Source organism: Acanthaster planci, linkage group LG03 (assembly GCF_054643075.1).
Source record: "Acanthaster planci isolate LZ-2023a linkage group LG03, COTS_SCS, whole genome shotgun sequence".
NCBI lineage: Eukaryota > Metazoa > Echinodermata > Asteroidea > Valvatida > Acanthasteridae > Acanthaster > Acanthaster planci.
The window spans coordinates 18,264,098-18,276,105 of NC_141779.1; the positions used below are offsets into that span (position 1 = coordinate 18,264,098).

At 42.9% G+C, this 12,008-nt stretch overlaps 1 protein-coding gene across 1 annotated transcript in view; it reads right to left on the reverse strand.

Annotated features, from left to right (window-relative positions):
- LOC110991048 (electroneutral sodium bicarbonate exchanger 1-like) overlaps positions 1 to 12,008 on the reverse strand; it is a 28,857-nt gene that overhangs the window by 3,372 nt on the left and 13,477 nt on the right. Inside the window, exons 15-22 of the mRNA XM_022256147.2 lie at positions 8,358 to 8,634; positions 7,558 to 7,671; positions 4,565 to 4,723; positions 3,375 to 3,553; positions 2,250 to 2,322; positions 1,830 to 1,898; positions 1,132 to 1,305; positions 411 to 554 (exon numbers count right to left, since the gene is read on the reverse strand). Of these exons, the coding sequence (XP_022111839.1) occupies positions 411 to 554; positions 1,132 to 1,305; positions 1,830 to 1,898; positions 2,250 to 2,322; positions 3,375 to 3,553; positions 4,565 to 4,723; positions 7,558 to 7,671; positions 8,358 to 8,634 (1,189 nt within the window). The remainder of the gene's footprint in view (positions 1 to 410; positions 555 to 1,131; positions 1,306 to 1,829; positions 1,899 to 2,249; positions 2,323 to 3,374; positions 3,554 to 4,564; positions 4,724 to 7,557; positions 7,672 to 8,357; positions 8,635 to 12,008) is intronic.

Below are 12,008 nucleotides of genomic sequence, written 5' to 3' on the forward strand. Positions count from 1 at the left end.
GGTACGTTCGATTAGCTTACACAGGGCAAAGCTGACTTGGAGACAGCCGTGTGTGCTGTGTCAAACAAGCGAGACGGTGGGGACGAGGATAAAACCGAGTCAACTCATAGAAGCTAATAGAACGCACCCATTATGTCATCTGCGCTACTTGATGCAAAATGTAATAAGCAGACTCCATCTATGTAAAGTTTATGTTCATACCAGTCCGCCTTAAAGTGAAACAAGTACTTAAGTTGCAGTGACATGTTACAATAAGTAACTCATAACATAACAAACAAAGCCCCTGAAACCAAATTTCTCATTAGCACTCCCTTCAAATCTGAACATCATTCGTAAGTGATACACATCGTAAATCTCACATATCAAATGTCAGGTACAGTTGATATAAATGACGGCTTCAGTTCAATTACCTCCTCAATTTCCTCCTTCATTTTCTTATCCTCATTTTCCTTTTGTGTCTTCTGGCTCTCTGGTATGACATCATCTAGAAAACTCAGCTCGGCTTGAGTAAAGATGTAATCCAGGCCTTTTCGAACGATCACAATAGCCAGCACCTGTCAAATGGAACCAAAATGCAAAATGGTTTCAGTTTCAGACCAAAAGTGTGCAACGAAGGTGCTCCACGCATACCTAACAGGCAGCAGTGTCGTTTCGTTCTTTTTGATCAGGTGATCCTCCGTGTTTTGACTGGAGAGCTGGAATTGTTTCCACTGACATGCACTGTGATATGAGTGTGGCAATTCAGTCTGCGTCCTTTCTCAATGGCCCTACTGACGAGTGGATCGAAAAGGTATGGTGTATTCACTCAAGTACGTGCATATGTACTGGGCACAAGGGATTGTGGTATCTCGTTCCTTTTGAGGCATACAATATGAGGAGACACAGAGATCAGTAAAGCGTATCAGAATGTTTTAGTGTGTCAGATGGAACTTGCAGTCAACCTAAATTTTAATTTAGCGAGCAATTCTTCACCTTGTCCTGCAAGAGTTTTAACAGCTTCATCACCGCCTATTCCCACTAAATTTGTCACTGAGCCCTTTCCAATACATGCTATGTAGAAATTTCTTATACCAAACCACCAGCAACAGGTATTTTGTACCCCTCTAACTTCTTACCAAATCCATCACTTACCATGATTGGAAAGACGATAGCACCTTTGGACGTTTTGATGATCCAAAGAATAGCTAGGCATATTGCCTGGATGGCAGTGAACAGGTGAACCTTCCATAGCTTCACATGCCGGAGGTAAATGTGGTCTGGTTGGTGTTTGGCAGGCATTAGGTACAGAAGCAACCGATCGACAAACTGGCAAAAGGGAATTGATGAGGAGAACTAATGAGCTGGGGGTAAAACTTTCTAGGTATCTTTCCATTCGGACACATGAAAGAATTTTTCTCAAATTCTGAAAAACCCTAACACCCAAAAGTCGAGCCCATTTTAACAAAAAAAAATCAAGATTTAAGATTCAAGATGCATTCATTCCCACACTTCGCAGCAGAAAAAATGGTTGTACAATACAAAGATAACTACAAGGGCAAAAAGTAAGCAACAGCATGGAGGCCACTTCCTGAAAAACAGAAGCTTGGTGTGTTTAAACCAAAAGGGCTCTGTTGATTCTCCTGTTATGAACATAATTAAACTGACATCACACAACAGCAGACCCAAGTGTTCGGCACATTTCAAAATGGATTGTGTAGGCATTCGTCGGACTTATACCTCGAAAACGAAGAAGTTTTGAAGTATGCAACCCATTCGCGTATCACCGTGATGTAACACTACTATGTGCAATTTATCTCCATTTTCATTTACAAAACATTCACTTTTCCTACCTGCACTCCTCGCAACGAAGAAATTCCCATGTAAAGGAACACTCCATATAGCACTGGCATCGGAATAAACTTTGGAAGGTACAAGAAGAGCTTATGTAAATATACTTTTGATCTCAAACTATATGTAAACCACATACACATACTTAGATTACGTGCACGGTTATCATGTACAGCCATGCCAAAAAATACAATTCCATATTAATCTGTCCGGCAGATCTTTGCTTCAAAATGAAGAGCAGTTTGGTTTTGTGATGGAATTATCTGACGGGCCAGTTCATGCAACTTGTTTTAGTGAGGCAGTTCTTTGGCAACGATGTTTATCGTTAGTTTTATTGCATTATTCTTTTTTCGAAAATGTAAACAGCTTCCGTACAAGGATAACCTCAGGAAATCTCAAATTTCAATGAAGAGGATTCTTACCCTGAGTATTCCTGTCATCAGACTTGACACACCCATCATAATGAACACCAGTAATCCAGTTACACGCTGTTCCCTAAAAGGCGCACAATTTAAGAGGACTAAGGGACAAATTCCACAATATTACCAAATAAAAACGATGGATCAGGCAAAATAACGTCGAATTTTAAGTCTTCTCCACACTTCTCGAAAATATTGACACAATTTTTCTTTGTTGTCAAAGGGTTTTGTGTTTCGCTTTAGATAGCAAGATTTTCAACAAAGATTAAATTTTCTCTTCACCTTTCAATAAGGAATAAATTTGATGTGTTTTGGCTACTTTTCCGTGTCTACGGTTTGCCCAGTCTCTCTTATATGTTGGATTATAGTTTGATTGAATTGACGCAAACTAGGGTACATCTTCTAGTACCAACATCATACCGGGAAGAGAATATATTTAGCCCTGAGTGTTGACTGCACAAACACTCTCATGAAGTTAACATAGCATTCCTCAATTTCAGAGAGTCCTGTGGTGGTTAGGTTTCGCTGCTATGACACGTAGGCTACTCGTATAATAATGACTCCAAGGCGCAAGAGGAAGAGAAAGGGAGTGTGTATCCAGCACTGACGGTGTTGACTGCATGAATACTGTCAGTGTTTCACGTATGTTCACCCAGCACTGCCTGTGTAACAATTTTGCTAAGACATGGGATTGTATGGAGCGGCGCTTGACAGGGGTAGCCTTAATCCGGTCCTGTCTCCTGCGACTACGGCTTCGAATTTTAATCAAAATAGGCAGCGGCGGAGAGCCGTAGCCAGTGTTCGATATTTATACACGCCTGCAGTCTCACATGGAAATGCTGCACCGCGAAATGCAACAAGGAAAGGACATAAAAGAGCACGACCCGACACATGACGCGTTGTGTGTGTACAAACGTAATGGCAAGAAGGCGACGGTGCGACACGAGGCAAGGGAGCCGTCGTGCTATCGTGTCGTGTCGTGGACTTGCGTCGCCCTGGAAAAGGCTAGGGAGAGGCAGGAATGTGTGTCGTAAATAGTTCACAATACTAAAGAAACATGTTCACGCGTTTTGACAGGCCAGGAATATGATGGCTCAAAATAGACGGATTAAGAAAAAACAAACTCACAGACAGCCTTCAACTTTTGGCGGTTCGCCAGGGATAACAGTTTTTGACATGACACGCAGGCTGTCTACATGGTTGATAGATAGCACAGTTGCGGCCACAAACCACGGCATTCCCAAGATTGACATCAGGAAAAGTAGCAAACCGACGACGAACAAGTCCAAGTGGTAGCCGAAGCCTTTCTATAGGCAAAAAACAGAAGCGAATGGTGTATTTGATGAGCAGCAATGCAAAACCTGTTACGCATTATTACTTAAAGGATCCATGAAATGAATTTTTCTTAGACTCACTTTTTGTGTATCTCTGTACTCTTCCTAAATGTCTGAAGACTGTTTGACAATGTTTTGTTGAACTGAACCGAAAAGTGCATTCTTTAATCATTCCAAATTGACCAAGCATTTCTGGACAAGTGAGGGCACTTTTCCTTTAAAACATGCATGTTCTCATGTTCAAATTGTGAACTCCAAATTTGCTTTCTGAAAACATTTCTGTGAGAAGGTTGCTTGCTGGCTTATTGCTATATTCTTACACAACAAAACAGTGCCAAAGGAAATGAAATCTACAATAGCAGTTTTTAAAAAAATCTAGTGCACAAATCAGTGCAACATTGAGGACCGCTGCCTTGGACGACATCATAATTTTACTCATGAGTATGCAAAAAACATTAGCATAAAAACCAAAAAAGCTCCAAAATATGGGTTAAAATTGCTAAACGAAAATTTTAAATCAGGTAAATTGAAACTCGGAGGTGCAATATCAAGGCTTTTAGTAGGCCCCGTACAATTAATATTTCTATTTCACAGTCCCTTTAAAACAAAAAACTGTGCACTATAACCTCTTTTAGGCCCTATCGTGCAGTGAGAAATAAAATCTAACTTCGATATTGTTCTTGTACTCATGAGTAGCAAACTCATGTAGGAGTCCAGGAACAATGTTGTTTCTTCCACATTTGACGTGTATTTTGCTGACGTATACCCATCACTTTCACACGGTTTCGTATTAGACATAATTTATGTATTTTTCCCACATAATTACATATTGCAAAGCCTTGATTTTTGTTTTAAACTGTTTAGCATTGAGCACTACAAACCGTAACGGCATGCTGTCATGGCAGTGCAGCACAATTAAACAGTATACACGGTATAATACGCTCATGGTTATACGGTTTCATGTCATGATAATTCAATATTTACCTTGAGTTTATTTTCGCGTCTGTTTACAATGACTGCAGTGATCTGTTGATCCATAAATATCAGGATTCCACACAGGAGTGCTGGAATGATGGCAGCAAAATACGTCCACCAGGGATTGACGAACAATGGAACTATCCAACCTCGGTCATCTCGAGTGGGCTGGATATCAGTGAAAAAGATCTCACGGTCAAGCATCTATTAACCCTAAAAGAGCCGTGCCTGGGGTGGCCAGAGATTACACCATACCAAGAACTTAGCTGTCCCCCGGTCGATCTGACGTGCATATAAATGCACTCATTATCAGTAGAAATGTGACGTTTTAACCTCATCTACAATAGCATTTTGTTATGGCAATTGGAAGTTCATGGTCTCACGCGCGTCGTCCCGACGCTGAGCGAGAACAGTGTGTCTGATTTTCACAAAATTGGTGTCAAAAAGATCGCAAGATGTTACTAAAATATTCGGCAGGCTCTGTACGTGGAAAATATATCGGATATCGGATATATTCCCAGCTCTTTTAGGGTTCGAAAAGGTAAAATACTTAATGGTCGAGTTCGGGCGGCCTGTTCTTGACACGGGTTTCTTGTCAAGTTTTCGCGCTCGAACGGCGGGAGCATGACTCAAGAGCACTGTTCTCAGAACAGGATCACACACCACCTCCTCGTCAGGGTTTTACAGCAACACAGGGAAAAATTCGTGAGACTTTGATTTTTGAACAGCTGCAAAAAGTAGAGAGATGGCTTCCAAAGCCACAGACCATGTAGACAATGGGAAGTTTTGCAAAATTAACATTAATTATTTCCCGTAAAACAGAAATGAATGTTCCTGTTTATATAGAAAAGAATTCAGCCCATCCAAACCTGAATTCTCAAATAACGTACATGGAAGCCGCCATGTTGCATGTTGCTGAGTTGTGATAACCGGTTGTTTGTTCCCGGGTTTCAAGCGGCCGACCCACGAACAACAAATCGAGCTGTTCGTGAACATACGGGAACAAGCCGCCTTAACTCAGCCAATGTGACCTAAACGTACGTGCATTCGATTATTTCCCCTTTGAAAAGCATCCTCGAAAATGAATTCCATGGGAACTTGAGAATTGGCACTTTGGGACGATATCGGGAACAAATTAAGAATAAGCTGTTTGGTTAAAAGCTGTGGATTTAAATTGATACCCCTCGGGTTCACAAAAATGGATACATTTTTTTCATTGAGTATTCCGAGCGGTGCACCAGGCTGGGTCTGCCATTCATAATGAATAGATTCATTTTTTATCCGTCTCCTTTGTTATTAAATGTTTGTATAGAAAATTGGATATTCCCGTCCTAAATTATCTCACTCCCAGTGCCCGACACCTTGAAACAGTCAAACATGTCCTGTTTTATGATTGTTGTCTCTGTCTCGGTGTACCTGAGAAATAAATGAATGAAATGATTGCGCCTGCTTTGCGCAATGGTTGTACGTTTTGAGACCCATGGGTGTCAGTGTGGCTTCCCTTACCCGTCGATGACTAGCGCAACCTGGCACAAGCCGCAGTATGGTGGACAGGACGGGGTTCCCATTTGCCCGCCTCTAAACTTACTAAAAAACAGGTAAAAGTGCGTCGTTTTCATGTAATGTTGTTTGTATGAAGTTGAAGCAAACGTGAGCAGAATGAAACATACGCTCTGAGCGTTGATTTTACGTTTATGCACGATAATCACGCACAAACCTCAAAATTTGAGCGTGCATGATAAAAGTAAGTAGACACAACATTTAAATTATCTTTCAAATGTCCTCTTTTCGTAAGGAATGCAATGAAAAGCCCAGATGGGTGCTTCCTATGTGCTGTTTTCAGTACTTGGGGGAAAAAGTCTAACTTTTTATGGCCTCTCTGAGAAATACATGAGGCTTTCGACATGAGTTTAGATAGAAGAGAAGTCCCCTGAACGTCTCTTTCCCATTCCATTTCAAAAGCTTGACCTCCAGAAAAGTCATAAGAGGTTACATGGAAAAACAAATCCAAACTTTTCAGCGCTTCCCCCAAACCAGAGCGGTTTAGAAAGAGTTGCAGCATGAATGCCTATATTGTTGGAACCAAAATGATGGATTATGCGTCAATGCACACGGACTGCAACTAGCACAAAATAGCTCCGAAGTGTGTAACACTGGCGCCACTTTATGGGTGCAGTGTCCCAATTCAAGGAAAATTCTCCGCCAGGCCGAGGCAGACAAAAGTACCCCCCAGAGATTGTTTCGAAAAGAGGGGTCTGTTTTGGCCAAGAAATGGTGGGATTGTGTCAGTATGGCTTAGGATCATCTCTGTAGATTCAGGGGCACCCATCTGGGGGCAAAGCAGACAAAAATGGGATTGAAAGTTAGTCAGAAGAGCCCGAGGAAGGTGAGGGATGTCATTTGAAAAATGGCCGCTGGGAAGGCTTGGCAACATTCACTTTTTAGGGGGTGAGTTTGTTTTGGGCGGATAATTAAAAAATTCATTGGTTAACCCACTAAAAATTGCAAATCAAATGAAATCTGAAGGACCAAACAACACATTGTTTTCTGTTTGAGAGGCCTCTGGGATTTCAGTCGCCTGCCATGGGGCTCCAAACTTGGTTGATTTTACACTATTTTCAATGGAGCTTGAATTGGTTCAGTGCACCCCTATACACGTACGTACACCGATTCGCTGACGCCATTACTCGCATTTGTAAACTTGCCGCATGCATGATTTTGGTTAGCAGTGCACTCCCATTGGCGTAGGAACATCGCAGTACTGTCTCCTGAGTCTTGTCACCGGATCGGGGTACATACACAGCTCTGGCCCAAACAAGTTCTCCTCCCTGACAAAGTGGTTCTGTGTCCGCCATGGTGGTATGATCCCCTCCTCCCCCCATCCGCTTATGGAAACGGTCTGGTCAAGAAAGAGGACACTATACCCAAGCACAAACAGCGATTGGTAGTCGCAGATGAAAGTACATGTAATAGCTTGAAACAAAATCGTATACAAGTATTACCTGAAACTGGTTTGGGACGGTCAATTTAGGCGTCGGGAGTCCCACAAGGATGTCAAACAAGGTCATGGAGATGAAAGCAAAGAACACTCCAAAGTTACTGATGAGGTACCGTATCTGTTACAAAACAAAACAACCATAACAAATTTTACTCTTTCCAGACGAATAAAGGGCTACAATAAAGAAATATTTCTTCAAGCGTTTTAGGCATTAATATGATTAGCTTAATCTATGGGTGAACAGACTAAGGTATAAATAAAAAGGGGGAAAAAGTTCGATCCTATCAAAACTTCCGAAAAGAGCACTGTCAACAAATTATACAAAATATACTTTATACGTAAACATCCATGAAAAAGTAGCGATCTTCATCTTCGCCTGTTAATCTTGACTTTAGATCATCTTATTTCACAATGGTAAATCTTTCTTTCTTCGTAAGAAGCCGTTAAGCGTCGTGAAAAAGCAATGGATTTCTTGATGCACCCTCTGCCTTTAAACTGGTCGTATCCAATTTTTAATACTGGCGATTCACAGCAGTGCGCCTCCAAGAGTTTGCAACGCGTTAGCCAATCACAAAATGCGAAATCTGTCGACACTTTCCAGACGCACACAAGGTCGACAGTTTTCGCGCACTGTGATTGGCCAACGCGTTGCAAACTCTTGGAGGCGCACTGCTGTGAAACGCCCATATTAAAGGTTGCCGTTTTCTCTAAATAAGACTTTTATCTAGATACAAACAAAAATTTATTATCGCTTTCATTGTCACACATGAAATGGAGTTAAATTGGAACGAAGAGGGAATTTACCCGAGTCGGGAAGAAAGTGGTGAACTTGAAGGTCTTCAGCGCGTAAGACAAGACAAACGTGCCACAGAAGAGAATGACGCAGAACAAGAACACATCAGGCACAGGGTGGTGGTGATCACACGAATCCCCTACGATAGTGCCGTTTAAGCTTTCACAATCTTCCATGGGAACATCAGCCCAGTCCGAGGCCAGTAAATCAAAAGAAGTATCATTAGGCGGGATACACATGCAGTCAGAGTCTGTGTCGTTCATAATTACATGATGGGAGCCAGGGTGACTGGAAATCAAACAAAATTGTAACAGTTCAAAATAAGTAATACTCCACCGTTTGTGTAAATAAATGCATTGAAGCGCTATTATTAAATTATTCAAATTCTTTACATTTCAACAACTTGGATAAGAAAAATTAATTCGCTCAAATGTACAGATTTTCTTCTAAGGCTGGAACATCAGTAACAAAATTATATTTTCATATGCAGTATAGACCACGTGAAGTTAACCTCTAGGCCTCCTTCATCAAATACAGGTAAATATTGCTCTTTTAACAGCTACTTCGATGCCTTTTTCGTAATAACACTGATGTAAACTTCCAGATTCGTGAGTAAAATTGTGATGTAATTTTAGGTAGAAAGCCTGACTGTTGCATTATTTTAATTTGCGCACAAAACTGTTGAAATACATGTATTTTAATATTTTGTCGTCCTTACTTTCCGTTTCTATTGTGACTCACAATGTAAGTATATGGTAATGCGACAGAAAGCAACTCTCTCTCAGAAAATGTTTTCCATGAGCTCATTCTGAGTTCCTAATAAAACAGGAAATGAATAGTGCCCTCACCGAATAGCATCACAGCAACAGTCCCCTTAGCTGTCGTGTGACGTAGCGGGCGCACTCTATTTATTATCTGCGCCTTTCCGGCCAGCTTAAGGGTACAGACCAGAAAATAAGCTGTCATAGACGACAGTGATAAATATCCCCACTTCAAAAAAAAAATCAGGAAAGTACTCACAAGTTTCACAGGTGTTCAAGACACATATCGTATTAAAGCTCACTTCCTTATCATTCATTTTCTTTTAAATTTTCAGTGGCTAAACCGATGACTTTTGAATATATTTCTCTCCAGAGAAAATCACCCCTCAAAACAGTCGTGAGGCCGGTCGCCATTTTAAAAATTGATGTCACACTCCATTGCAAAATAGAGCAATTAGAAGGACCCCGTTCGGTCCGATGCTTTCAGAGATACAAGCTGGCAGTCCTGCCCCAACCAGACAGTCCACATGCCACGAAACGCTCTAATAGCAGAGAATCTGATAGCCGATAAATTGTGATTCGGTCCGCTCAGGCAGTTTTGGACCTATTTACTGGCCTGCAACCTTACGGGGCTGTTCCTGTGTTACTGGGCGCCATCAGTCTATAAGAAAGGACACTGAAGGAGTTTTAACTCAGGCACTTAAAGGTGTTCAATGATGGTCGCCGCCGAGTCAGGCAAATAATATAAAAACATTCCTAAAAATGCCGGATTACTGCCTTAATCTTAGCTGGTCAAGCGGGGCCAGTAATATCCTAGCAATACTTGTAGTTTTGCTCGTAATTATTATAAATTATCGATGTGACCAGGGAATAGAGAGAGAAAAATTCCTGATATTAGACCTACTTTTGCCATCGAAAATAAAGTTTTTAAATTTTGATACACTGTTCTATTATCCATGCAAAGTTTGTAATTCCATTCTCCTCCATCCAATACATCAGTGTTCAAAGACTTGGTGCGAATTTAGCTTGTGTGTTGGTGGTTTTCCACAGGGTGTGTGATGCGTCTAGTGTAGTAGTGTCGTAGTAGTTAGCTTTGCACACCCGCTCTCTACCGTCAGCTGCTGCCGCTGGCAAGCCCCGTTTTGGGGCAAAAAGGGAGCCGAGTGCGTAAGCCTCCCCTGCCAGCACATAGCCCCTCCATTATCAAGACTCCTGCTGTGACTCTTCGAGGCAACACACAGTAACTGGGCGTCTTGCAACCCCAGGCTGAACCTGCAAGGGATCTCAGAGCAGCAGTGGGCCCCACCGGCATGGTGTGCAGGCCCACCTACCTGCGTGTAGACACGCCCTGGCGCCATGCCAACCACTGCCCCAGCTATGGGTTAAATAGACCTGCAGCCATGCTTAAATGGCCCTGCGGCCTTGTGGGTAACCTCAGAAGAATTAAAGGCTAAGGAGTACACCTGACAGAAATATGGAGTTGGGGCCCCGAAGGCAGTCTGCTGACAAACTTTGTCATCTTTCTGACAGCCCCTGCAGCCAAAGCGATGCCAAACTGTAGCACTTTGTGTTCCGTTGGACTACATCGACTAGGCAGAGAGGGGAGTCTTGGTGTATGAGCAGCCTAGGACTTCCATAGCTTCACGCCCAGGAATCAGTACGCCACACCTTCATTTTACTGACTAACAAAGTCTTGGGGTGATGGGCGAGTGGTGACGGTGGCAGGCACAGGATGGTGCTGGTAGCTACAAACCTGCACTTAGGCAGCCAAGGCGTATCCGGTCGTTCTCTTCCCACTAAGGCAAGGGCGGAGTTCGGTAGCAACCTTGGTGACGGAGAGCCCTCTTTAGGGACAGCACTGCTCCCCCTTTGGGGAAAGCTCCAGAAAAGGTGACCTAAAAAATGCTTGCCTCTTCACCCCCTGCCAGCATACCGCAGCTGGATGGGCATCCAATCACGCGGTCGAAATCAACTGAGAAAACGAAACACCAGTAGAAGAGCCATGCAACTTGCAGCATGAAATGTAAGAACCCTGGTGGACACCAAGAACAGCAAGAGACCAGAGCCCATGACAGCTATTGCTGGCCATGAACTGTCGCGATATAACATCGACATCGCCTCTTAGAGCGAGACCAGATCTCGCGGAAACAGGTGATCTGACGGAAATTGGCGCGGGGTACACGTTCTACTGGAGCGGCAAGGGAAAGGACGAGCCTAGTGAAGCTGGCGTGGGCTTTGCCATTCGTACAGCTCTTGTCAGCAAGTTTGAAACACTTCCTAAGGGGATCAGCGACCCTGCGCATCCCGCTGGCTTGCAACACCCACCTGACAGTCATCAGTGCCTATGCCCCAACCATGTTGTATGCTATTTAACGAAGAGAAGGAAGCATTCTATCAGCTCCTCAGCAACACCCCCATGCAACACTAGTAAAAGACAAGTACTCCTATTGGGCGACTTCAACGCTCTTGTTGAATCCAACACTGTATGGCTATCAGTACTGGGTCCTCACGGCATGAGAATGGAAAACTCAAATGGGCTATTTCTGCTGACTCTGTGCTCTGAAGAAGATCTTACTATCACTAACACACTCTTCAAACAGCCAGAGATCCACAAATCCACCTGGATGCACCCCCGCTCCAAACACTGGCACCTGATCAAATTCATCATAACGAGACGTCGTGACATTGGTGACATTTTGGTAACCCTGGCTATGAGAGGCGCAGACTGCTGGTTAGATCATGTTATGTTAGGACCTCAACAAAACATAGAAAGCAGCCCAGCTGTGTGAAGAGGAAGCTCGAGGTGAACAAGCTTAATAGCCTGCAAATCCAACATGCCTTTAGTGACGCCCTATCCGAGAACCTGCAACAGTTACCACAGGATGACGACAATCCCGACTC